Below are 27,403 nucleotides of genomic sequence, written 5' to 3'. Positions count from 1 at the left end.
TTGGCTGCATGCTGAGGGCGAGCGGCTGTGAGCAGAGGATGGGCGAGGAGGAGCCACAGCAGCCTCTGCAGCACACCCAGGAACACACCTGTGTTCTTCCCGACACACCAGGTCCCTGCCCTGCCCGTCATGGAGGAACCATCCCTGAAGGCCACCTGGATGTCACTGACACCCGACACAGAAAAGGAAGCAGATGCCCCGGGCTGCTGCTGCTGCAGACGGGAAGCACCCTCGGTGTCTGTCTGGGCTGGTGGATGTGACTGAGCACCCTGACTTCCTAGGACCCGAGACACACGGTTCTTGGTAAGCTGGCTTGGTGAATTACGGCTCTCCAGTTCATCCTCCCTGGGCTCCCCGGCTGAGGCCCGGCCTCTTTAGGTCAGGGTAATGTGCCTGCAGCCTGTAGCCACAGCCAGAGATTAGTAAATGCACTCTCCCGTGTGGCCTGCACCCCTAGCCCCACACTCCCAGTGCCCAGGAACACCCTGTGGGCCCCCCCCAGCAGCTGCTTCCCGGCCACTGGGCTCTGCACATGCCGAGCCCTCATGGAGGGGCTGGTGGGCACATGCCCTTGAGTCTGGCTCCCTCAGCGTGACTTGGAGGCCAGTGGTGGTGCCTCAGCCTGTCACTGCAGCCTGACAGCTGCTCTTGGAACCAAGCAGTGTGCCTCCTACAGCTTCATTCTTATCCGCCGTTTGGTTATGTAGAGTCCTGGCATTTCCACACTTACTTATGAAGAGAAGTTCTTTTCAGGTTTGTGTTTGGGATTCCATGAAGTCTGCAGATTGACTTGGGAATGATCTAGAACTCAGGACCATGAATGGGGTATATCTCCCTACCTACTTAAGTCACCTTTAATTCCTCTCAGCAACCTTAGGTGGTGTTTGGGACACAGCAGCACTTCCTTCATTAAACACTGAAAATGCTACATTTAAAAATTCAGTTTTCTGCCAGCTTCTCTAGCACACAGGACACAGAGGTTCCTGCCCTGGCCTGGGATCCCGTGCTGTGGATAAATCCTCACACTGTTCTTACGACCTTGCACCCACCATCCCCTCTGGGAATAAAGGCCGTTTTACTTCTTCTGTTCCAGTCTCAGGAGTTTATTTCTTTTTCCTGCTTTATTGTGCAAGCTAAGATTTCCAATGCCTGCTGGTAGCTGTCGGGAGCAGACGCCCAGCCTTGCTCCCAGCCTCACTACTAAACATGGCTTTAGCTTAGGCCGTCCACACAGTTGTCTTCATCAGCTTGAGGAAGTTGCCTTCTGTTTGCTGGCCAAGAACTTGTTTTTGTTAACCGTGAATGTTTAATTCTGTCTAATGCCTTCTCTGCATCTACTGAGACAATCAGTTACTTATCTCTTGCTTCTTTAATCTGTAAATGGGGTGAATGGCATCAACCTTGACTACTGAGTCAACTGTGCATTCTGGGAGAAACCCACTGGCCACTGAGCCTTACCTTTTCATGTCCTGCTGGGTCCACCAGACTCCTGGAGAGTGCTTGTCTATGCTTTTGAAGAACATGGCCCTGGCTTTGCTGGCCCCTAAGCATGCCTGTGTCAGAAGCTGGAGGGCTCCTCCTGAGACACTTTGTAGGACACATTACTCAAGTGTCCTGGGCTAAGAGTTTTCTTAGCTGGAAGCACATTTTGTTAATTTGAATCATTTCAATTTACAGAAATATTTAGAATTTTTATTTCTTCTTATGTCAGTTTTGATAACCATTTCATCTAAGTTGCTTAATTTATGCATATAAAGTTACATATGTCTTCCTTTAATGATTTATTTTTATTTACTTATACTTTTTGGTACTGGGGATGGACTGAATTACATCCCCAGCCAGGTTGCTTAGGGCCTCGCTAAATTTCTGAGGCTGGCCTTGAACTCACAACCCTCCCAAGTCCCTGGGACTACAGTGAACACCACACCCAGCCTTAGTGATCCATGTCTAGAAACCTGAGATCTGCAGTAAGCCTGTAAGAACAGGATGGAGTTCCCGTCACAATTAATCCAGTGTTACTAGTTCGACTACCAGACTACTTAAATGTAGTGTTTGTTTCTGTTCTTTAGCTTTGTTTTCCCGTCTTCGCTGAGGAACCACTGGCAGAATGTACACAGAGGGCTCAGAATATGCCGGTCTGACACCACAGACGCTGGACGAACTGCCACCATCAAGCTGGTGAGCACACCCGCTCCTTAGAGGGCCCTGCAGCTGAGCGAGTGCAGTGAGAGCTCGTGGGTCCACCTTCCTGGTGCTTCCCCGTCCACGCGGGGGCCACCACCTAGAGTGCCATGCTGCTGGGCACATTCTGATGGGAATGTGTCCTGTGGCCATCATCTCCTGCTCCCTCCTCCCACTCCTGGCAACCACCTCCCTCTGCTCTGCCCGAGTGGAGCACAATCTCACAGTACTCCCTCTGAGCCTGGCTCGCCTCGCCTAGGCTCACCAGGCTGCAGCAGGGCACGACTTGCTTCCCCTCCTGGATACCCACCACGGTTCCCTCATCCATCCAGCTGTGCATGGATGCTGAGGTTCTTCCCATCCGGTTCCTGTGCACAACGGTGAAGAAACAGGAGACAGATCTCTGCAACATGCTGACCATCTCCTCCAGATGTGCCTGACGTGGACACTGCATCACGTGGGTCTATCCGGACTCCAAGGAGCCTCCGCCCCGTTTCCCACAATGGCTGTGCTAACTGACATTCCCAACAGTGCCAGGGGTCCCCTGTTCCCACATCCTCACCAGTACTTTTTACCTCTTGACAGTACTACTCAAAGTCAACTGCAGGTGCACTGCAATTTCTACTGAAATCCCATTGGTACTTCCCACAGAATAGAAAAACAATGCTAAAATTTGCATGGAGACATATATAAACAAACCTTAGAGAGCTATAGATAAAGCATTCTTACTTTTCATTTTTTAATATTTTTAGTACCAGGAATTGAACTCAGGGGCGCTTGACCCTGAACCACAGCCCCAGCCCTATTTTGTATTTTATTTAGAGACAGGGTCTCACCGAGTTGCTTAGCACCTTGCTGTTGCTGAGGTTGGCTTTGAACTCTCCATCCTCCTGCCTCAGCCTCCTGAACTGCTAGGATAAAGCATTTTTTTTTTTTAAAGGGACAAAGCATTCCTAAGAAAGAACAAAAGAAGCCAAATGTCTCATACTTCCTGCTTTCAGACTCCACTAGAAAGGCACATCAATCAGAACAGGATGGTGGCATAAAAACAGACTTGAGGACTAACAGGGGAGAGCCCAGAAATAAACCACACTTGTTGTTAACTGGTACTCAACAAGGGTGCCAGGAACACACAGCAGGAAAGTCTCTTCCACAGGGTGTTGGAAAACCCAGGTGGGAACAAGTGAAAGAACTAAGTGGGACCCTTACACTGTACAAGAAATCAGCTCCAAGGGACTAAAGACTAAAAGCTGAAGCCAGAAGACTCACAGAAGAGATGGCCCAAGACATGCTGATACTGGTCTGTGTGATGAGTCCTGAGTCTGACATCAAAAGCACAGGAAAGGAAAGCAAAGCTGGACAGAGGGACCGCATGAGCCCAGCAGTCCGCCGTCCCCGGCACAGGAGCCTGGAGGGTGGCGGGTCCCGGTCCCCGGCACAGGAGCCGTGGAGGGTGGCGGGTCCCTGGGCCCAGCAGCCTCAGTGGTGAAGAGGCAGTCTTGGAAGGTGAGAGGCATTTGCCACCCTCACCGAGGATAAGGGTTGACAACCAGAATGCAGAATGAACCCTCCAACTCAACACCAAATACAAACAAGTCAGCTAAGAAAGAAAAAAAGAAAATGGGCAAAGGACCGAAAACACACAAGCACAACTGACAAGTGAGTGGAAGGTGCTTGTCATCGCCAGGCCTCAGGGACCCCAAGCCAGGCCTGGGGCCCGTCAGGCGGCTGTGACAAAGCCTCATGTGGTCTCGTCAGCTCCCCACACGGCCCTCCACCCAGGGGTCCCACCCTAGGAGCCACACCGCATCACAGGGAGCGGGTGGCCTGTGTTGCCACTGGGCCCAGTGCGGAGATCCCCAGGGTCAGAAGACTGGGCACTTGGTGCTAGGACGGTACCCTTCTGAGTTCTCCTCGCTTGGCACCGACCGGCTTCCAGGGCACATCGAATGCCTGACCGCAAGCCCCTGGCACTGGCTTTGAGGAAGACTCCCAGCGTCCCCGTGGCCCTGGCGGCAGAGCACGGGAGGGCCGCTGGCCACGCCTGCCTGCCTGCCTCACACGCAGGGACTCACAGCTGCTGTCACTGCTTATCAAGCCAACGCGCTCTGCTTCCCACTGAAGATTAATAATATCCAACCGAAGACGGTATCAGTAATTATACCTTTTAGTGCACCTGGCAATTTCTATCCAGCTGGCACTAACAGTCAATCAAAATGCCTTAAATGGCGCCTGTGAAAGTGCTAATGACTCGCACGGCTGTCAGGCTCCCGGGGGTTGTTCAACCCTTGCACCAGAGCCACGCACAAACAGCCCCAGAGCCCCGCAGGCCAGGCTCCTCCACCCCAGGCTCTGGCTGTGCAGCACCTCACCAAGAAACGCCACCAAATAGAGGCGGAAGAGCTTCCTCAGATCTGCGCTTAGAGGAGCGGGAATTGCGCCCAGAGCTGCTGGACAACAGCATGGTCTCCAGAGGTGGCCAGGAGCATCAGGAAGCACCCACCCTCCTCCTCAAATGGAGCGCGGGCGGGCAGACAGCAGCAGCCTGGTCGGGCTGGAGGCAGGGCCACGGCTGAGCCACCTGACGTGCACACCCCACCTCCCGCACCTCCTGCATGGGCCCCACACCTGCCTGCCCTCTCCTGGCTGCCGTGGTCCCACGCACCCTGACCGGGGCAGGACACAGAGCCCGGGGAGCTCACAGCCCAGTGTGGGCAGTTGGGGGCTGCTGGCCGCCCCGTGAGAGCATGTGGTAGGCCACGCCCCGCTGCCTCCGGGCCCTCCTGGAAGCCCCGTCCACAGGGCAGAGACGCAGAGGTAGCCAGCTGCAGAGGGTCAGCACCTGGACGACACGCTTTAGGCAGCGAAGGGCGCGGGCTCCTGGGAATGGGGTTGCTTCCACCCCACGTCTGAGAACAGCAGGATCTGGGGAGCCACGGGGACCCCACTCCCAGAGGCAGGCTCTCGGGTGCCCCCGGTGACCACCAGCACAAGAGGCACCTGCTTGCTGCTGGGCCTGCAGCAACACCCTGGGCAGGAGCACTGGAGTCCAGGCGGGAAGGCAAGGGCACAGCGGCCAGCCTGGGGACGTTCACCTGCACACCTGCAGTGGTAGACGTGAGGTGTCCCAGAAGCGCGTACGTGAGACGGCGCGAGACGGCTCAGAGGCAAGGTGACCGGGTCACGGGCGCCTCAACCCAGCAGTGCATCGACCCACTTGGAGGGTAAGTGGGTGGTGGGCACAGGCAGGTGGGTGTGGCTGCAGGAGGTGGGTCACTGGGGGCAAGCCTCTGGGTTTACATTCTGTCCCTGTGAGTGGAGCTCTCTCTCTGCTTCCTGACTACCACATACTGAGCGGCTTTTCTCCACCACAGTCTTCTGACATGAAGCTCTGCCTCATCTCAGACCCAGAGCTATGGAGTCGGCCATCTATGGACTGAGACCTCTGAAACTGAGCCAAAGACACTTTCCCCCCTCTATTTGTTCTTGTCAGGTCCTTAGTCACAGTGATGGAAAAGCGGCTCAGAACGGTCTCCTTGCGGAGCAGGCACAGGAAGCCCCTCCACGGTCTCCTGACAGGCTGAGCTGCAGACACGCACTGAGCCCCACCACTGGTGACCACAGCTAAGGTAGCAGAGGAGCCGTCGGTTGTGCCCCGGGAGCCTGTCCCTCCTGAGAACTGGCCCACTTCTCCCTCACAGAGCAGCTATTCCACGAAACTGGTCAGGCCAGGGGCTGGTCACCACAGGCAGCCTCAAGGAGATGTGAGGAGGTCCTGCAAGTTAATGTCCCCATGGCCCAGAGGGCTTCCCACAAAACGGGGACACTCCTGACCCAGCACCAATGCCTGGTCAGAGGGAGTGGATGGCAGACTCCCATGACCACAGGGTGGGCAGGGTCACCTCCCATGATGAACTGCCCAGGGAGGGCCACCAGATCAGCCAGAGTCAAGATCATGCCAAGCAAGGAAAGATGTGGAACATTCTAGATGGAGGCAGCTCTGATGGAGAGCAACCTGCAGCAGGTGGCACAAGGACTTGTCCTTGGTGTTGTGCCTCAACTACCAGGGGTTGATCCCTAGAGGACTTAAAGCAAGCAGACACAGAGGAGCCCTGCACAGCAACGTTTCCAACATAGAAGGCTGATTTCCTATGATAATTCTAGCAGGAACACAAAGATCTCATTAACCAGAAAGAGGAGCGGCAGACAGGGTGAGTGGCACAGTCAGGAGCTGCGGGGACCTGCCTCACTCCTGCTTCTGGAACTCCCAGGTGACTCCAGCATGCTGCACAAGGCACAGCAGGGCACAGACAGCAGCCCCAGGCCAGGCAAAGGACACCAGACACCACACGCCTGCTACACGACAGACACGCACACACCCCCGAGTCTGAGAGATGCCCGAGGCCAGCCAAGCCGGGTCCCAGGGAGACCGACAGAAAACATGAGGGGTGGAGCCAGCAGCTCCTGGGTGCTGGGACTGCAGAACATCCCCTGGCTGCGATGGTAGGTTACTTCTGTCCTCGGAGAGCCTGACACTACGGTGGGAGGGCAGAGAAAGCCCATGGGCCTCCTCCTGCACCTGCTCCAGAATGGGCCCCAGGCCTGTGCTTCCCACAGAAAGGGATCTGCGTGGGGCCTGGCTGGAGGTCCGCAGGAGGTGCCCTGCCCTCTAGGAGCCAACGACCCAGGGGAGCCATGATGCGTCTTGTGCACATCGTTCCCAAATAGGTCCAACGGAAGTTCTACTCACAGCGCCAAGCATGATCCTGAAGATGAGCCAGCGGAAGCCCCACAGCACTATCCGGGACGTAGGGGTGTGCCGGGGAAGTCGGGACAGAGTCCACCAGGGACACAGGAAGATTCCCAGGAACCCTGTTTCCAGCAGCTGCGACTCCCAGCCTGGTTGGGGAAGCAAGACACAAAGGTACACTCAGCAGGAGCAAACACAAACCACGTCGCACGCCCAGTTTAACAGAGCCTCAAACACCCCCAAGGCGGGAGGTGTGCCGTCACCAGGTGCCCCGTGGAAAGGAGGCTGGGAGCTCTGGAGAGACGAGCCTGGGGCCCGGTGGGCATGCACCTCGGTGGCCCTTCTCCCTGCACCTGTGAGGATGCCTCGGGAGCATGGCGTCTGAGCCCACCATGGACTGTGCCGCCCACAGGGGTCTGTGGAAACCTCTTGCTCAAGAGGAAGGAGTGGGAGGGCGTGGCTGGGTGTACCTTCCCTGAGAGAGGCTTGCCAAAACCACTGCAGGGGAGGAGGCTGCTCCCAGGAGGAGCCGGGAACCAGCAAGGCCCAAGCTGGGGATGGTGGTCCACACTGCTGCCCATCAGCACCCCAGGAGCAGGAGAGCAGCCTGGGTGGTCCCTGTGCTCCTGGACTTGCTGAGGTGGCCCCCAAATGGATGGCGACTGGGGTTCCCCACTGAGGGGCCACCCTGCAGGGTGCTGTGGACAGGGCTGTGGCTCTGAGGGTTCACAGCAAGACCCACACCTACACACGAGTGTGTGTGCAGAGGCACCGGATGCCGTGCGGGAACCGGGAGGCAGGGAAGCGCTCTCTCAAGCCTTCCTGAGCTCTTCCAGGAGGGAAGATCGTTCTAAGATCAAAAGCTGGTGCGACGGAACCCAATTAGTACGAAACCATAACGAAGTAATGAGTCTGCACTGACATACGTGGCCGAACAGATCAAGGGGGACCGTCGACAAGCCCCAGAGTCCCCCGTGGACTGCGCGGCCCTCCTGCCCAGGGCACAGGAGGGAAGGGGAGAGTCGCCTGCTGGGCGCCACAGAGGCACCCCCGAGTCTTCCTCCCAAGCCCAGACCTGTCCAGCTGGGGGAACCACAGGCCAGTCCGGGTGGAGGGGCAGCCTCCAGACCCGATGGGCTCCTGAACCACCCCGGCCTCAGAAACAAGTTAGTCTGAGAGGAGCCCGAGGTACCACATGTCCCCTGGGGTCCTGGATGGGGCCCCGGGCCAGGGAAGCCAGGGAGACGAGAATCAAGGCATGCCAGTCCCCAGGAGTATGTCCCACGCTGACACGAGACGCAAGTGACAGGAAATGGTGTGGGGCAGGGGCACGGTGCTGTCCTCACGAAACCCTGGATCCTAAACTGCTCTCGAGGCGAGACAGCAAGAGCCTGCCCCACGCCCTCCACGGGCATGCCCACGGACATACGTGGCTGAACAGACCAAGGGGGACCGTAGGAGTCTGTCCCAGAGAGGGCCACCCGTGCCCCCAGCCGGGAGCCTGCCAACCTCACAACGACTGCCCCCAGAAGGAGCAGCCAGCACAGGATGGGCAGCACTGACTGGGTCTGACAGGCACTGCCCCAGGTCACCGAGGCATGGCCGACCCTCCAGGGCGGCGTCAGAGCAGCGCCCAGGGCTGGAGGCGGCAGCTTGCTCCTGAGCAGTCCCTCTGGGTGTGCGGAGCCGGAGCTTGGGCTCTGTGCAGGGAGTCCAGCCGCACCGCACCACGTGGCCTTCCAATCCTCAAGGCCTGCCCAGCCTGCCATGCTTTACGCAGGGTCTCCCCGCTGCACCTGGGAAGGTTCTAGAACGAGCAAGGCTGGTGCAGGTGAGAGAAACCACCGCAGGCAGTGAGCCCTGTCCCCCACGCCCCATCCGCCCTTAGAACAAGCGGCAGGAATGGGGTGAGCCAGCGAGTCCTGGGCTGGACCTTTGCACTCCACCAGAAACCACAGCTGGGCCTGGGCTCAGCCTGAGACTCGCTTCACAGCAGCCCAGGTCGCTCCTTGTATGATCACGTCCAATGATGCACTGAATCTGCCTGTGCTGCACACAGGCGTGGATGGGGTGCGAGGGAGGCACCTGATAAACACGGCAGGGGGCTGCTGCAGAGATGCCACATTCTGAGAAGAACCTCGGCCACAGTGAGAAAAACCTCAGGCCCCGGGAGCAGCAGAGCACGCCTGCAGCCCACACAGCCACCCTCAGGACCCAGGGCTTGCCGAGACCTCCCAGCAACCCTGGGCCGGGGTGCAGCTGGTTTAGTGACACTTGCTGTGTACCCACAGCTTCTGGGGGTGTTCCCTAGAGCCTGGAGCCTGCCACCTCACTCTGCAGACGTGAGGGGCACAATTTTAACATATAATGTGAGTGACACCAATCAAAGTGATTGATACGCAATGGCAGAACAGACACACACCTGCCAAGAGACATGGAGACAAAGACAAGCTGTCTCCACCAGCAAGGAGCTGCATGCAGCTTCTCTCGGACGGAACTTTCCTGTACTGTCTGGACAGAGCAGCCCTGCTGAGCACAGCCCAGGGTCCTTACAACAGGAGACTCTGCCCTCGCCCTGCCCCAGCTCAGAATGGTCTTGGCTAGGTGGGCCCATTCTTCCCAAGGGATGCAGAAGCTGCCTGGTGGCTGTGGCTTCACGGACACACCAGGAAGGGGAGGGTTATTGTAGCCCTGTTTGTTTTCTTTGCTTGGACCTTGTCAAATCTCAGCAGCTGTGCTGAGTGCATAGGAAGCCACTGTTCTCCCCGTCGGTGTGGAAGAGAATACAAACCACCAGTGTGCAGCCCAGGGTGGCTGCTGGGGCCAAATAGCCAAATGCTGGGAGCATTCTATGGCTAGTTCTCACCCAGCACAGGGGTCCTTGTGTAGCACAGAAACCAGCACCTCTGCAGGAGATGGGAGCCCCAAGGCAACCAGGTTAGACCACATGCCCTTACCATTAAGGATCCACACTTCCTGTCCCTGCTTAGGTCCAGGCCCAGAACTGCTGTGCTCACTCCCTGTTCCTTCCCTCCACCCAGTGGGGAGGTGCAGGCTGCTGTGCGGCTTCTCTGAACTAAGCTTCCAAGTGCAGTCACTAATGTCACACACCACTAGAATCAAACAGCTCCTCTGCAGCTGCCCACACAAAACCACCAGACCTGGGAATGTCTTGGCGACTCCCTTAGCACTGGTCCAGCAAGGTCCCTTTTCAACTCTGAGGGCTCACAGTACCCACCTCATGGAGGATGAGGTCCCAAGTTATTTAATTTTTCTTTTTTTTTTTTTTTTTTTTTGCAGTACTAGGGATAGAACCCAGGGTGCTCTACCTTTGAGTTATATCTCCAGTCCTTTTTATTTTGAGACAGGGTCTTGCTAGGTTGCAGAGGCTGACCCAGCACCTGCAATCCCTTTGCCTCAGTCTCCTGAATCACTGGGATCACAGATATCTGCCACTATGCCCTGCTTAACATCTACTCTTTAATAACCAAGGAAGAGCTTTGCGTTGGATCCAGGACTCAAAGTAGGCTGCACAGAACCCTGGAGACGGGGGCAGTAGGGGGCGTTTCAGGCCAAGTGGCCAGTGTAGGACAAGAGCTGGCAGCCTCTGGAGGGGGCACCGGCACCCGCCCGAGCCTTGTCTTCTTGCTCCCTGGCTGAGCTCCGAGTCACCTGCTTCCACACAACAATGCAGAAGTGCGTCTGCTCTGCTCTGGCTGTGGCACCCAGGAGCCGGAGCACTGGCCACCAACACCCGGAGGGCCCGGCGAGGGGAGGAACCGGGCAGACCCATGCTGGACAGTGGCTCTGAAGGAAAAGGTGGAGAGGCTCATCCACATGACCTGGGAGCAGTGCTGTCCGAGGGCCAGGGCACACCCCTGCCAAGCAAGCACTGGGCCAGAGGCCACGCTGAGCTGTGTGTGAAAGCAACCAGGAGGCCATGGCATCAACAGGAGAAGAGGCCAGGTCAGACCTTCAGGATGATGGGCTCCACGGAACCGCACTCAGTGGGGAGGAGGCGGCCACCCTGAGACCAGACCAGGGCCTGAGGGCTGCTGAAGGCAGAGACAAGGGAGGCCCAGCAGCCTGGGAAGAGGCTGCAGAGTGGGGAGAAGCAGAGCATCCGGAAGGCCCGAGCTTGGGCACGCGCTCTGGACTGCTTGCTCCAGGTCCGCGGCGGCAGGATGCAGCCGAGTCACGGTGTGGCCCTGTGTCACTTCTGCATGGGACAGGGACAGCTGGGATGCAGATGTGCTCAGCCATGGGGAGGAGTGGAGGCTCGGGGTGAGCTGCTAGGTGGGGGCTGGATGGGCCAGCAGGTGTCATGCACAGGTGAGGCACGAACAGCATCACCTGGACCAGTCACCATGTCAAAGGCTGAGCCACCTCCGACCCAGAAGAAATGTTATTAAAACAAGTCAGAGACCCAAGTCCCCACAATGGCCACTGTAGAAAGAAAATCAGGCCTCACAAGCTCTGTCAAAACTCTTTCAGTTACTTAAGGTAATTAAGCATAGTACAGATGGATCCTTCAAAAATGACAGCCACCATCCACGTGAGAACAGGAAATCCATTAGCTTCGCCGTTAAAAACAGGGAGAAAGGGGCAAAGCACTCCCTTCTGACTGGCTGTCACTCCAGCTCTGAGCCGCCCGCCCTCTGCCACCCCAGGGGCTGCTAATGATGGCCCAGGAGGGAGCCAGCAGCTTTTAAAAGTTTCCTTAATTTCTGTAGGTTATATTTTAGGATGGAAAGTTATGAAATAGCATACCAACACCTTGCTTCACACTACTGCTAGCATGGAAAGAAGGGCTCTCAGCCACAGAGACGCCTGGTCTGGATGGCGCAGAGCCATGAGAGTCGTGGCCAGCTGCGGCATCAGGAAGGAGCCAGACCCCACTTCTCTGTGCCTGACTTTGGGGTTGGTGCCCTCTGCGGTCCACGTCTGCACAGCACGAGCTTTCATAGGGCAGGAGGCTCTGCCGGAGGCCAGCTCCCAGCAGCCGCAGGTGGTATGGAGGAAGTGGCCGGCGACAGACTCATGGCTGTTGCTTCCTCCAAGGGCTCTGACTCTCAGTCTGTGCTTGTGTTGCTCATGCTGTTCTGCAGAGCCACGCCTGAGCCTGGGCTTGTGTCTCCTGTGAAGATTCCACCCAGGGTTTGGATGCTTTGTCTGACTGCACTTGGAAGCGGCTGCAGTCACGGGGGCCTGCCAGGACGGCCCACAGCATGTGTGCAGCGGTCTGACCTGGTCAGTTGGAGCCTGTCATCTGGGAGTGGGCCCTTACCATCTACTCCCAAGAGTAGACAGTGGCCCTGGGCAACTGTGCCCACTCGATGCTGCCTGCACCCATGAGAGCAGGTGTACCCCTGAGGGACCATGCCCAGGACGCTGACCTCCTCCCTGCTGGATGGCCACAGAACTGTCCCCTCCCTAACAGATGTCCCACCTTCGTCACACCAAGGCTGCCCTGGGGGTGCCAGGAGGACTGACCCCAAGGACTTTCTAAGGGAGGGAGTGCTGCTGTGGCCCACCCCTGCTACCCACATGTGGAGCCAGCTGCGGTGCCCTAGGCCAGGATGCTCCGAGGCAGGCTCTGCCCAGCAACTTCCCTGTCAGCCTTGCTGGCCGCCTGGCCACGGGTCATGACGTGGGAATAGGTTGTGGGGTTTTGCTGTCCTTGCTATTGGGTGGCCTAGGAGAAACTCAGCACAGCCTGACCTACTAAGAGGAGGAGCTGGCCACTGGGGAAACTGAGGACTTAGCCAGGCTTCAGATCTTCTAGGAAGCAGATACTTCTGAGAGCTGGTTGAGGTTTCATGCTCTAAACAATTACAATGAACTGCATGCTCCTAATTATGAAGCATCTAGCAAATTGTTAATACGTATTTTAAGGATGTCCTTGGGCACTCCAGAGACAAAGGAAGTGACCTTGTAACCCACATGCCTTCATGGTGACCCTAGCAGAAACGGGGTATTTGGGCCTGTCACGGTGCTTGTCAATGCCTCGCTACTGTGATGACCAGACTTCCAAGCCTGGGCTTCCCTGCTGCTTTGATCAGTGCAGGTGTCGCCAGCCAGCCTGGGAGGAAGATCCACGGTAAGACCTAGCTGGCCTTTCATTTCTGGATTAATGCAAAAGGCTTCCCAGCAGCAGAAATCACACGTGGATCAGACTCCTTCCTATGAACCCGTTCCAAACAGCTAGCATCACTGGGCTGCAGCACGCTCTGCCCTTCACCTCCCTCGCAGGGGTGCGAGTGTGCACACCCAGCCTGAGGGACCCCAGACCCTGAGCAGGTTCAGCCTGGCACGTGGTGGCCAGGTCTGTGAGAATGGAAGTGCTCTTCACTGGAGCCAAGGCAGTCAAGCAGCCCCTGGCCACTGACCTCTGTGCACTCAAAATGCAGCTGGGTGACCAGGGAAGGAAATTCTAAGTTCTAAACTTCAATTCAGCTGAATGTAAATGTAAGTGGCTGCACAGAGCCAGCATCTCTGTGGTGGGCAGTACAGGTCTGGACCCGTTTCCAGCTGTCTTGGGGAGTGCCTGAGTGGTGTGTGGGTCACTTCCAGAACCACAGCTGGGCCAATGCATATGCACCTGCATCCATGTTGGCAAATGTTCCCAGACTGTTATGGACATCAAGGCCAAGCAGGCTAGAGCACATGCCTCATGGAGTGCAGCAAGCAGGGACTGGACAGAGGTGGGCATCTCACACTGGAGCCAGCGGAAGCTTCCAGAATGTGTCCTTTGGAGGACACTTGAGATCATGCTTCCTGTCAGGTGATGGGTTGTCCAAGGAGAGGCAGGAACTGCAGCTAGACTGTGGCCAGGGCCCCCTGCGTCTCCTCCGAGCTCCGGGCCGTCTCAGGAGGTGTCCCTGGAAGCTAGACTGTGGCCAGGGCCCCCCCGCGTCTCCTCCAAGCTCCGGGCCGTCTCAGGAGGTGTCCCTGGAAGCTAGACTGTGGCCAGGGGCCCCCGCGTCTCCTCCGAGCTCCGGGCCGTCTCAGGAGGTGTCCCTGGAAGCTAGACTGTGGCCAGGGGCCCCCGCGTCTCCTCCGAGCTCCGGGCCGTCTCAGGAGGTGTCCCTGGAAGCTAGACTGTGGCCAGGGCCCCCCGCGTCTCCTCCGAGCTCCGGGCCATCTCAGGAGGTGTCCCTGGAAGGTAGACTGTGGCCAGGGCCCCTGCGTCTCCTCCGAGCTCCGGGCCGTCTCAGGCGGTGTCCCTGGAAGCTAGACTGTGGCCAGGGCCCCTGCGTCTCCTCCAAGCTCCGGGCCGTCTCAGGAGGGGTGGAGGCAGCCCTGCCGGCAGGCCTCAGCCCGCACCGTGCTGCCCCCACCTCATGGCAGAGAAAGAGCTATGAGAAGAAGAACCAGATCAGAGAACTGAAAAATAAAATACGGGACTGATCATCTTACTGGGTAAGCGTAACAGTGAAGAGGAAGGGGCCGGTTGTTCAAGCCCAGGATGGAGATGCAGGAAGACAGTAAGCCTGCCAGGTCTGGAGCCAGAGGGCACAGGCAGAGCCGCGCAGTGGAAGAGAGCTGGCAAAAGCACCCAAATGTGGCAAAGGTACAAATTAAGATTCAAGAACCTCAGTGAATCATAAGCACTCACACAAAAAAGCCTCCCAGGCACATCACAGTCAAGCCAACAGGAACAGGACCTCCACCCCGCAGAGCGAAGCGCACCTCCCAGTGGAGTTCTGAGGGCGGCGGCCATCACCCACAGCCACTCTGGGGCCGTCTGCAGGCGGCGTCCACACTCAGGAAACCCCTGCCGCTGCAGGCACTTGAACGCCAGGCTGCCTTCTTTCAGACAAGAACAGGTGAGGTTGTGCCCTGTGCCTCGGATCAACTCCACACGTGGGGCAGGGCTGCAGCCGTGCACAAGGCACACTCAGACCTCGCTCTTCAGGTCGCACGCACTCTCCGGTGTCACTGACACATGGTGACTGTTCTTGGGGCCACCGAGGGGAAGCACTGTGGAGGTGCCAGCTGCAGGCCTCCGGGAAGTGAGCTTGCTGTCCAGCTCAAGCACTAAGAGAGCCCCACGGCTGCGGGTGTGTCTGGTACAGAAAAACAAAAAGCCCCGTGAGCTCTTACAGATGGCATCCCGTTAGGTGACTCCAAGGACAGCTCAGAAAGCAGGTCTTTCTGAACTGAAATGGGAGATCTGTCTCAACCACCAGTTTCCTCAGGCCTTTCCCACTGAGACAGGCATGGGGGAGCTTCAGCCAGTCCTGATGGTGATCAGCCCAGCTCCACCTTGTGCAGAAGCAAGGTTTGCTCTGCAGACCTGGACTGCAGCTCAGGATACTGCCTAGGACCGGCTCACTTGCCAAGGCAAAGCTCTTCCCACAGATCTATCTCCTGGTGCACCATGGCCTCATTCTCTAAGGAATGAAGCTTCCATGTAACTGAGAGGCCTCCACCACATTCTGTTCCCAAGTAGAGCCATGGGTCACTATTGGCCCCCTCAGCTCTGAGATTTCCATGTTCTCCTTCCATCACTTGGAGATGGGAGTCTCATCTGAGTCTGTCTGCACCTCCTCAATCCCGCTTCAGGAAACCTGATGTGGGGCTGCAGACCCACAGGCCTGTGTATTCAAGGTTCCTGACCGCTGGCCATTTATCTTCCAGGGAAGCCCTACTCCGAGCTCCCACTGAGCCAGCCACTTCCAGAATGCCCAAGAACAGCCCTCCTAACAGGGGCCCAGGAGATGGTGGCTTGTGGTTGGTTAAGAAATATCCCCCTCATGACCGCTGAATTATTTCACGTGCTTACTGACCACCTACACAACAGCTGCTCAGTCTCCACAGTGGCCTCTGCAGGCCGTGCTTTCCACTGCCTCTGCTGAGGATGACGACTTCGACGTCCACGTGGTTTCAGGTTTAAACCACCAAATCTAGTGCAGCCATGTTACCTGCTTCCCGTGTGTGCTTACTGATTTGCAAGCAGGTTCCTCTGACATTTCATTTTCATATGTGAGAACTCCACAGATGCTGGATTTCAGCCTGGGACGGGGAGCTCCAGGAGTCTGGGAGCCTGGACTTGTGGGAGGTGCACAGCTCCTGAACTCCCGGGCAGGTCCTGTAAGCGCTGATGCTCGCACAGATCACGCCCCACAGGCCAGCAATGGTCGGCCTCCTCACAGCCCAGCCTGGTGACACTGCTGTCCCCTTACGGCTTCTCCCCAGAAGCAGACAGAAAGGGGTCACAGGGTGTGATGTCCACTTAGCCGATGTTCACTGTGTGAGCGCAACAGCCTTGTGATTTCTACCTGCATCCAAGGGAGGCCCAGGAGTGGCCAGTATGTCCAGCACCCTCTGCACAGGGCCGAGGCTCCCAGGCAGAGCTCATCTAGATCTGGGCAATGCAGACGCTCTTGGAGCACCTGGTGGAGTTGTGTGGGGCACTCCGTGGGCCATGGGGCCCTGGGCTTTGGTGGGAAGCTGGAGAGCCCGACAGGTCTGAAGCTCCTCTGGAACCAGATGGGTCTCTGTCTTGGTTGCAGTGATGCAGATGACAAAGGGCAGGGTGGGGCGAGTGGGGCTCTCTGAACTCCCAAGTCCTGTGAGTAAGGAACTACAAGACAATTCCCTCTGGTGCTCTGGACCCACTTCTCCAGGTGCACAGCGGCAGTAGGGGTGTGCTCCTGCTCAGAGAAACCCGTCAGGGCTGGGACCAGACAGAACCAGCAGCGAGCAGTCTGCCTAACAGGCAGTCAGCGTGCTTGCAGCAAAGGCAGGGAGCCCTGCTCAGAAGAGGCACGTGTTCTGGACAGGAGAAGGCCACTCTCAAGAAGGGGCCGCAGCACACTTGGGAACCATGGGCGGGTTGCACCCCACCTGTCCCCTCTGAGAAACCCGCACAACCAGAGCTACCGCCCTGGCAGCAAGGGAGTGTAGCTTCCACCTTCACCTTGTGTCTTCAAACATCAAAGCACTTACGAAAGAAACTGGACCCCTTCCTGTCACACACTGGCAAGGGTCAGGCTCACCAGTGCTGCGTCTGACGGCCTCCAGCAATGGGCCCCGCATCCAGGAGGCTCTAGGGACGTGCACCAAGTTCTGGAGGTGCGGAGTCAGCTGGCAGTCGGGGCACTCTTTGAAGGAACCATGAGCCCTTCTCTGGGCTCTTGGCTGCTACCACAACCAGGACTCAGCATTCACCTGGCAGGAAGCTGACCAGGGCAACGTGAAAAGAGCAGTGGCTTCCCTTGCTCAGACAGTGACAGCTCACGCTGCCAGCAGTGACAAGGTCCAGCTCACCTGCGCTTCTTGGGGTCTCTCTCTAAAAGTGGCAAGGCCAAGAGCTGCAAGCGATCCTGCATTAGGTACCGCAGCAGGTCACAGGAGGGAGGAGGGAGCGGGCAGTGGAAAGTGGCCATCAGCACTGAGCACTGCCAACACAACCTGCTCACCCACCCCTGTGCGTCACCAGGGTCCCTAGCACACAGAGAAGGGGACACATGCACTGGGGGCAAGTTGCTCCACGTCTCCAACTCCAGAGGCCTGAAGATGCCAGGGACTGAGCAGGAAGCTCCACACGTGGGAAGGAGGAACGCAGGATCACGTAAGGTACCTGGTTCTGGTGGGACTATGCCGGGAGGGGTGAGCAGTGGCACTGGAAAATGTGAGATGAATGGGCGCGAGGGGATCCAAGGAGGAAACTAAGTGAACCACATAACAAGAGGCAGAAGACACTTGTTTGAAACAGGAGTCAACAACACTTGCACAGTCACAACAGCGTGAGGAACGACTGCTCCGTTAATAAAACACCGTATCATGATGCAGCGATTCAAGACGGGGAGAACAACACGAGGGATGTGTGAGAATCGCTCTTACCACTCAAAACAGGGAGTGCACAGACAACATCCAAATGTGGTACGCCAAGAACGGCCTAGGCACACACTACGTAGTGCACGTGTGAGGCACTGGGTTCAGTCCTCAGCACCACATAAAAGTAAGAGAAAAACAGTGTCCATCTACAATTAAAAAACATTTTAAAAAGAGAGACAGTGCAAATAACAGAGTAAGTACTAGCGGAGATAAATGGGTTTGTCAGGCGAGCAGGATTCGGGGTACAGAGGTGAAACAGGGTACTGCAGATTTTTAGAAGCTGCACAATGCAATCTGGCTAACCCACATCTAAGTTCTTTATCATCCTAAGAACAGTCTTCGGGCCACTGCCTGGAGGGTGGAAAGAACCCAGGTTGGCCAGCAGAGGAGACGGATGGACCCCAGCATGCAGGGCTGGCAGGCACTGCTCAAGACAGCACTCGTCCAGAGAGGCTCTGGCACTGAGCTGCGGGAGCAACGGGCACAGCTGAGGCAGTGCCATGTGGGTGCTTCTGCCAGGAGACCAGGAGAGGCAGAAAGGAGAGTGGTACGCCCCCGACAGGGAGGAGGCAGCCTACAAAAGCAACAGCTCATGAACTAAAGCGCTTTTGTGAAAGGCCTGACGGAGCAAGCCTGGTGGCCGAACACCGGCCCAGCACTGTGAGGGCCTGGGTTCCAGGTCCGGCATCACTAAAGGAAATTTAAAGCAACACAGAAAAAGAACCTGGGGGCTGAGGTCGTGGCTCAGTGAGCAGGTGCAGAGCGTGTGTGAGGCACTGGGTTTGAACCTCGGCACCACATATAAACAAACAAAATAAAGGTCCATCAACTCCAACATTAAAAAAAAAAAAAAAAAAAAAGAACCTGATAAATAACACCAGTTCCTTGAAGGCCCATAATGAAGACAACCACGGGGAGGGGATAAGGGGCAACAGCACCCTAGGCTATGCAGGAGAGTCGGGAGGGGCAGCTAGGGCAACAGCCGCAGGAGGCTTAGGGCGAGAGAGCTCCCAGTCAGACAGACCCTCACTGCAGGGCACTGGAGCAGAACACAGAGAAGGGGTGGGGACAGAACCAGCCTCGGCACCAGCCACTACACACAGACCCTGACAGTCAAGCACTGTGCCAGGGTGATGCTGTGGATTGAAGAGACAACAGCAGCTTGATGCTCCACAACTACACAACTCAGCACAAACAAAACCAAGAGCAAGTTGGATGAGTTCTGGAGGGAGCCCACCCAAGTGCATCCAAGACTGCAAGCAGGAAGCACAGAGAGGAAGCACTTGGTGCTCTGTGAGTCTGCTGGTCTACGAACAACCAGCCAAGTGTGGTGGTGCACGCCTGTAATCCCAGCAGCTCAGGAGGCTAGGCAGGAGGATCGTAAGTTCAAAGCCAGCCTCAGCAACTCAGTGACATCTTAGCAAGGCCCTATCTCAAAATAAAACATAAAAAAGGCTGGGTGGCTCAGTGTTTAAATGCCCCTGGGTACAACCCCGGCTACCAAACAAAATAAAACACGAACCACCACAAATTACTAACAGAAATGGGAAACTGACATGATGGGAGAGAACCAAAGCACACAAAATGGTAATGATCACGCGGATAAGGAAAAGGATTTGCCATTCCTTTTCTGGATTTGACAAAGCCACTTTCACCAGACATGACTAAGCAGAGAGAACACAAAGGAAATGCACACGTCCCCAATGGGCAGCAGCAAACGCTGGCCCCACACCATGCTGCAGCGATGGGCTGAGCCAGCCTACAGCTCCCAGGTTGCACCCGACTGCACAGCACTCCCAGGGAGGATGTGTAGGCTCAGCTGTGCTCCCAGGGAGGATCTGAAGGCTCAGCTGCACTCCTAGGGAGGATGTACGGGCTCTGCTATGCTCCCAGGGAGGACGTGCAGGCTCAGCTGTGCCCCCAGGGAGGATCTGAAGGCTTGGTTGTGCTCGCAGGGAGGATGTGCAGGCTCTGCTGTGCTCCCAGGGAGGATCTGAAGGCTTTGCTGTGCTCCCAGGGAGGACGTGAGGGCTCAGCTGTGCTCCCAGAGAGGATGTTCAGGCTCTGCTGTGCTCCCAGGGAGGATGTTCAGGCTCTGCTGTGCTCCCAGGGAGGATGTTCAGGCTCTGCTGTGCCCCCAGGGAGGATCTGAAGGCTCGGCTGCACTCCCAGGGAGGATCTGAAGGCTCAGTTGTGCTCCCAGGATCTGAAGGCTCAGCTGTGCTCCCAGGGAGGACGTGCAGGCTCTGCTATGCCCCCAGGGAGGATCTGAAGACTCAGCTGTGCTCCCAGGGAGGATCTGAAGGCTCAGCTGTGCTCCCAGGGAGGATGTGCAGGCTCTGCTGTGCTCCCAGGGAGGATCTGAAGGCTCAGCTGCACTCCCAGGGAAGATGTGCGGATTCTGCTGTGCTCCCAGGGAGGACGTGAGGGCTCAGCTGCGCTCCCAGGGAGGATGTGCAGGCTTTGCTGTGCTCCCAGGGAGGATATGAGGGCTCAGTTGTGCTCCCAGAGAGGATGTGGCCGTTGTGGGATGGGCGCCTGTTTCCAGTCAGTCTGAAAAGCCACTTCTGGGAGCTGAGCTCTGCGAGAGCACTTCTTCCCCTACCCCCTGTGACATGCCAAATGGTTAAACCCACAGGGATGCAGGAGAAGGCCCAAAAGGGGGCGTGAGGTGGGCTGGACGTGCAGCCTGATGGCTGCAGCTGCTATGAGTGCAGGACTTCCTTAACAATGGGGCTGCTCTCTCAGTTGTGGGGCAGGGGGTCAGATGAGCCAGGATCATGGCAGAGCGTGAGAACCCCACAGAGCGTGGTGTCGGTGCCCCTGGAACCCGCGGGGCTGGGCCGAGGGGCTGTTGCTTCCTGCAGGCAGGCTCTGCTCCAGCACTGACAGGTCTTAATAAAACTTCCATGGGGCAGTAAACCCCTCGTTAAGCTGTTTTTAAAGCATGAATCCAGGAGTGGCCAGGGCGAAGGTTCACACGGAGCACGTAATTCACAACAGCTGGCGGGAGGCGCTGCTGTGACGGGGGCCCGGTGTTCAAGTGTCTCAGCCACATAAGCGTCCCAATGGCCGGGCCTGCCACGCAAAGTCAGAGACAGACTGATGGTGGGGCGGGGAGCTGCTCACTCGGCCAAGAAAGGCCCCCACGCTGTTAAGGGCCACGTGCACTTGGAGACACTTAAAATGAAGGGCAACAGCAGAGGGAAGCCCAGCCTTGTGCCCTGCAGGGAGGTGTGGGCTCACCATTAGCTGCAGAGAGCTGCCGGCCTGTGCACCCGCCTGGTCCCCGTCCCCAGCCTGTGGCCACCTTGGTTGCTTATTTTAAGCAGAGATGCAGTCCTCGTGCTCATTACGTGGACAGTGCTCCCCTGGACCCCACTGTGTCCACAGCTAACTGCAGTGCCATCAAGGCAGATGCCCCAGGCTCTTCCAGCATGTTTCTGCTCCAGGGCTGTGTGTGGCCGTAGGGGTGTGGCAGGGTTCGCTATCCTGCCTGGCGTCAAACGAGAGCTAACTGATCATTTGCCAACTGAGCTTCTTACTACAACAAAGGAACCAAGCGTCTCCAGACCTTCAGTGTCAATCCCAGAAAGAACATGCATCTACCAAGGAAGCAGCACTGCAGGGCACTGCACTCCAGAACCTGGCTGGCAGACCCCTGCTGCCACAGCCTCCACCCTGGAGCACGCTCGGCCCTCTGCCAGCCCAGCTCTCCAGAACTGCCCTGTCCATCACATCTCCAGGAGGACCCTGCCCTCCAGGACCCAGGCTGGGTGTGACTGCAGAGCCCTCAGGGCACCACAGGACTCGCCTTGGACACAGCGACAGCCCTCTACACGTGGAAGCTGGACAGTCAGGCTGGCCTGGAAGCCCAGCGAGTAAACCAAGCTGGGGCCAGCATGCATCGGGAGGTGCCTGTGGAGCCTGGCAGTTAGACGCGTGGCTGCTGAGCATGGGGAGGAGGAGCTCCTAAAGGCGCCTGGCCGCGCAGAGGCCTCGAGAAGCCCGCTGCTGCCCAGCATCCACAGGGCACCCAGCGGATACGTCCCAGGTCAGCCCTGGAAGGGTGTGTCACCAACACAGCGGCTTCAGAGCTCCGCAAGGCCAGCCTTCACAGAGATGGGTACTAGAGCAGAGGAACCAGCGTGGCTTTCCCGTCACACACCTACACTCACCTGGGGACTGCATCTGCTGCTGACCAGGAGGACCCCAGCCACCGCTATGAAGAGGGGTCACTTAAGAGTCAAGAACGCTGCAGAAATACAGGTTCTGGGGAAGCACGGTCATCTGGGACAGGAAGACACCAGCAGCAGGCACTCCAGGCAGACTCAGCAGGACTCATGGGTGCGTAGGAGGGCACAGCAGGGTGGCTGGGTGCACTGGCACTGTGAGCACAGGGGGTGCCCAGCCTGTGGCCAGCTGGCCGGAGGAGCTGGTGCTCTAGGCGGCCCAGGCACTCCCCTCTGCACCCAGGAGGCCTCTGCTGACCTTGTGTAGCTGCTGCTGGCAGGCCGAGGGCAGCTGTGCAACTGAGAGCGAGCCTCCTTGCTGAGGTCCATGCCGCTGATCTTAACGCACGTGGCCAGCGGCCGCCACACGGTCATGAGGCTCTGGGAGTGGGGCTCCTGCCAAACCACCAGCTCCTGAGGGGTGCGGCCCTGGCATGGTCTCTCAGGCAGCTCCACAGAGCTGCTCCAGGCTCACCAGAGACAGGCAGACCACGTGATCAACGTAACTAGGATGACGTGAGAATCAGCCCCACGGGACCAGGAGCTCAGTGCAAAAGCAGGGCTGGAGGAGAAAGGCCAGAGGAGAGGCTGAAAGTGTGCCTGGCCTCCTGGCGCCACACCCACCTCCTCTGCCGTGTTCCCGATGGCGAGGGGGAGGGCTGTGCTGAGGCGCGATGGCTGCAGCCATTCTCGCACACGAGCCTCTGTGTGCCCTACTGGAACGTGACCAGTTGGTGACACAAGAGAGATAAAACCCCTCTCCCTGGGGGACCCTCGGAGAAAGCATGACAAGTTAGCCGTTGGCCTCAGAGTCCCTGAGGTGATCAGCAGCCGCAAGACAATGGGGCCCCCGTGTAACAGATGCAGACAACACCAACGGCAGCAGGAACAGGGGAGCCATTCTGGCATGGGGCATCAGGTGGCCCAGTGCCCACGCCCCTGGCAGTCCCTGCCAGGACGTGGCCAACAGAGCCTCAGGTCTTGCCACCTGCCACGGCTGTCTTGTCAGAGGTGCGAGACTCAGTGCAGGGATTCTCTGCTGGAAGACCTGGGTGTGAGTCCAGCCCTCCTACTGCTCGCCCACACCCTGGGATCCTGAGGCGGGGCAGCCCGGCCAGCTCATGGGCCTGTGCGTTCAGTGACCACAGCATGCACCTGATCTGTCTCACCAACCTGGAACCTCAGCACCAAGGAGCAGGCACGCCCACCCTGATGAAGCACTCAGGCCTCCAGGTCCTGGTCCTCGGGACAGCTGGAAAAACAGCACCCTCACAATGTACTGAGGATGTGTCGCCCTCAGCGTGGGAGGGTGTAGGATTCCGAGAGGATTCTGAAACCCGATACCAAGAAGCAAGTGTGGATGTCGTGGAGCCTCCACGTTCTGGCTGGCCTGTGGCCCTGGTGAGTGTGGCTGGGTGGCTCGGTGGCAGAGGCTTGTCCAGCATGCTCGAGGCCATGGGTTCCACCCCACACACCCAGAGACTGGTGAGTACAGGGCGTGGGGGCCATGCCTCTTTTCCTGGCCATCGGGAGGCTGAGACAGGAGGATGGCCAGTTCCGGCCAGCCTGGGCAACCCAGCAGGCCTCTATCTCACACCAGGAAAAGGGCTGCTGGAGGTGCAGCTGAGAGGTGGAGCCCTTCCCAGCATGGGTTCAACAGCAACAGAAGAAGAAAAGAAGCTGGCGAGACGCTGGCCACAGCAGCCTGGCCACGTCCGCCTCACAGGTACCTGCCTTCTCGGGGACTGTCCATCAGGAGAGTCTGCACTAACCCTACCCCAAGAGACTGGGCGCTTCGCTTCTGAGGGACCCACACTCCCAGCACGCTGGGACGTTGACTGGCGCTCAGGGGAAGCGTGAAGCAAGTGGCTGCATGGCGCCCTGTGTGCAGGCAGGTCCGCCTGTCAGCACGTCCCCACCCACTGCAGGGAGGTCCCGGTGGGGCCAGGGCACTGGCTGAGGGCCACAGGTGACAGGTGCTGACTGGAAACCTGCCTCTGGCTTTCCCTGAGGTCCAGGTGCAGGTCGACTTAGAATCCCATCGTGAGCCCACTGGGAGAACACCTACTGTCCATGCCAGCCCGTCCACCTTGGCTGCCCTCTGCCCACTCCAGGGTCCACCCAGCGTGGCCTGGGGACCCAGAATCCCCTTCCCACACAACATATAAGCAGTGTCAGCGCCACATGCAGGTGGACACTGGGCTCAAGGACCAGAGAAGGGGGTCCTGGCTCAGGCCTCCAGGCTCCCACGCCTCGCCAGCCACGCACTGGGCAAGAGCTGCCTGTGTAGGACTCAGGTCAGCCGACAGAGGCTGCACCCGGCCACCCAGCATACCGGAAAAGCTGGTGGCAGATGCTCAAGCAAAGAGAAAAGCCAGGAAAAATGCATAAGGAGACATACCCCAAACATGACACCAACTCTCCAAGTCTGTTCCTAAAGGATTTCACTTACCGAAAGAATACCTGAAAAACAAAAGAAAAAATGTATTAAGTTTAATCGGCTCACTTTGACCAGAAATTTAGAAGGTTAACCACTGTGTTTCCCACTAAGTGAAGCCAACCCACAGGCCCAGGCCAGGTGGGGCCAGGTGCCCACCGGGTGGGCACACAGTGACTGTCTGCGGGGCCTGTGCAGGACTGGGCCACAGGCCAGCATGGCCAGAAGCCACTGTGCAGATGAGCGGGAGGAAGGCCTGATCCTCACAGAGCAGAGCGCTGCCGAAGCGCTGCAGCCTGGAGCGGAACGCTCAAGGGCACCCCGTCCACACCGGGAATCGGAGCGTCAGGCCCTCGGGGGACTGGGGAGGGCCTGCTCTCCTGTGCAGCTGTGGTGGGCGGCCCAGCACGCGTGAGGGCCCAAACCAGAGTGGCGTTCCCCGTGTGCCAGCAGCAGCACGGGCCTGGGCTGGAGCAGACACCTCATGCCCACCTCCAGCAACTCCAGCCCAGCTGCACCCCTACCGAGAGCCTGCCTGGGATCAGCGGTGAAACCTCCACACCATCCTTAATACGAGTGCCTGCAGCTGCCAGAAGGAAAACGCACCAATGCTGCATCCGGAACAGGTGTGGAGACAGCCAGACGCAAGGCCACACACCTGTGCCCTCACCTGCGTGCGGATCCAGACAGCCAGATCCCCAGACAGCGGCCAGTGGTCACGGGCTAGGAGGGGCATTGGGGTCAGGTGCCAGATACAGGCTGCTTCTGAGGTGACAATGTTTTAAGATGAGTGTGGCAGCCCACCTGTAATCCCAGTTACTCGGGAGGTTGAGGCAGGAGGATCCAAATTTAAGGTCAGCCTCAGCAACTCAGTGAGGCCCTGTGTCAAAATAAAATTAAAAAGGGACTAGGGATGCAGCTTGTGCAGAACACTTGCCTAGCATTCAGGAGGCCCTGGATTCAAACCTCAGTGCGTGCACACGCACGTGCGCACACACACACACTTTAAGTGAAATAAATGTACAGAGAACAAAGGACACAGGCAGCAAGAGCCTACTTGTCACAAAGAAATCTAGGTCCCAGCAGCCTGAGCTGGCTGTGCTGACCTGCGGGACGAGGGGGCGGCCTGGTCCCCGTGAAGAGCTACCCTGGAGGCAGCCCCCGCTCCCCATGCGGGGAGCCTGGTGCACCTGCAGTCACTCACAGGCAGGAGTCCACACCCAGGCCGGGAGAGCCCACCCAGCTCCTCCTGGTGGCTCAGAAGCAGGAAATGACCACGAGCCTCTGCCCGCACACCCTTTGAAGAGGATTTCCATTCCTCTGCAGGGAAGAAAGCGCCAAAGAGGAAGAGGACCCTGAGACTCTTGGCGTGTCCCACGTTTCCTGAGAGGCTCTCTCCTTCCTTGCGAGGGGCTGGGAGGTGCAGGAGAGAAGAATAGCTGTGTGTCATCTTGAATAGCAGCAAAGAAACACTTTGGGGTCAGTGCCAAACCAAGTACAGATAAAAGAACACCACCTTTTGGAAAAGCCGATCAACAGAGAACCCAGTTACAATTAGGCACCCACCGCGGGGCATGTGTGGCTTTAGGAGGCCGAGTCTTTTCCCCGTGGCACTGGGCACTCTACCCTGAGTCACATCACGTTCCCTCCCTTTTTATATTTTGAGGCAAGGCCTCACCAGCTTCCCAAGCTGGCCTGGAACTTGCCATCCCCCTGCCTCAGGCTCCCCAGTGGCTGGGATGACAGGTGTGCACCACCATGCCTGGCAAGAAAGGCGAATTCTGATCAGGGTGGATTCCTCTTTGAAATCACTTAAAAGTCTATGTGATCATAGTTGTTAAGCTTTTCTCCGTCTTATGCCGCCAATCCTAAGCGTTTACCTTCCTAGCCTGGACACCCGGGGTACAAAGCAAGTATGTGTCAGTTCACGCCAATACAACCGACAGCTGAACAGATCAAGGGGGACCGTCGACAAGCCCGAGTCCCCCGTGGGCTGCACGGCCCTCCTGCCCAGGGCACAGGAGGGAAGGGGAGAGTCGCCTGCTGGGCGCCACAGAGGCACCCCCGAGTCTTCCTCCCAAGCCCAGACCTGTCCAGCTGGGGGAACCACAGGCCAGTCCGGGTGGAGGGGCAGCCTCCAGACCCGATGGGCTCCTGAACCACCCCGGCCTCAGAAACAAGTTAGTCTGAGAGGAGCCCGAGGGACCACATGTCCCCTGGGGTCCTGGATGGGGCCCCGGGCCAGGGAAGCCAGGGAGACGAGAATCAAGGCATGCCAGTCCCCAGGAGTATGTCCCACGCTGACACGAGACGCAAGTGACAGGAAATGGTGTGGGGCGGGGCACGGTGCTGTCCTCACGAAACCCTGGATCCTAAACCGCTCTAGAGATGTCAGGGTGGGTAAACAGCCTCTTCTCCACCACCATTTTTTATTGGCGCGCAGCCGTTGGACGGTGACGGGATTTGTTACGTATTCGCCCACGCACGTGACACCTGAGGTCATTCGCCAATGTCCCTCCCCAGCACTGCCCTGCCTTCCCTGGTCCCTTTCTGCTACCAATCTCCCTCTGGTCTCTGTGAGACCCACGCCCTCCTCTCTTTCCTTTTCCTCTCCAGCCTCTGCACACGACAGAAGCCAGACAAGCCTGACCTCCTGCGACCGGCTTACTTTGCTCGACGTCATGGTCTCTAGTTCCACCATGTCCCTGCAAACGTCCAGTTTTGTTCTTCATGGCTGAGTAGAACTCCACCTGAACATACACCGCCTTCTCCTTACCCAGTCGTCCATGGATGGACACCAGGCTGGTTTCACAGCTTGGCTTGATAAGCTTTAAAAGTCAGGGTGGCCAGATGGAAGCAGAGAGTGTCCATCACGACACACCTTGAGTGCCAGCCTCGGTCACTCAAGACAACCAAATACTATGGAGATGCCCCAGCCAGAAAGGGACCCTGCCTCAT

General features: G+C 57.8%; 1 protein-coding gene across 2 annotated transcripts in view; it reads right to left on the bottom strand.

Moving 5' to 3' along the window:
- Nucleotides 1-27,403, bottom strand: part of Lmf1 (lipase maturation factor 1) — a 71,417-nt gene that overhangs the window by 34,873 nt on the left and 9,141 nt on the right. For both annotated transcript variants that reach the window (XM_047533464.1, XM_047533463.1), the window contains exons 3-4: nt 24,461-24,471; nt 6,932-7,080 (exon numbers count right to left, since the gene is read on the bottom strand). In XM_047533464.1, the coding sequence (XP_047389420.1) occupies nt 6,932-7,080; nt 24,461-24,471 (160 nt within the window). The remainder of the gene's footprint in view (nt 1-6,931; nt 7,081-24,460; nt 24,472-27,403) is intronic.

This window comes from Sciurus carolinensis, chromosome 18 (assembly GCF_902686445.1).
Source record: "Sciurus carolinensis chromosome 18, mSciCar1.2, whole genome shotgun sequence".
Lineage (NCBI taxonomy): Eukaryota > Metazoa > Chordata > Mammalia > Rodentia > Sciuridae > Sciurus > Sciurus carolinensis.
The sequence above is the reverse complement of the archived record's forward strand: the minus strand, read 5'-3'. Positions and strand labels throughout refer to the sequence as shown.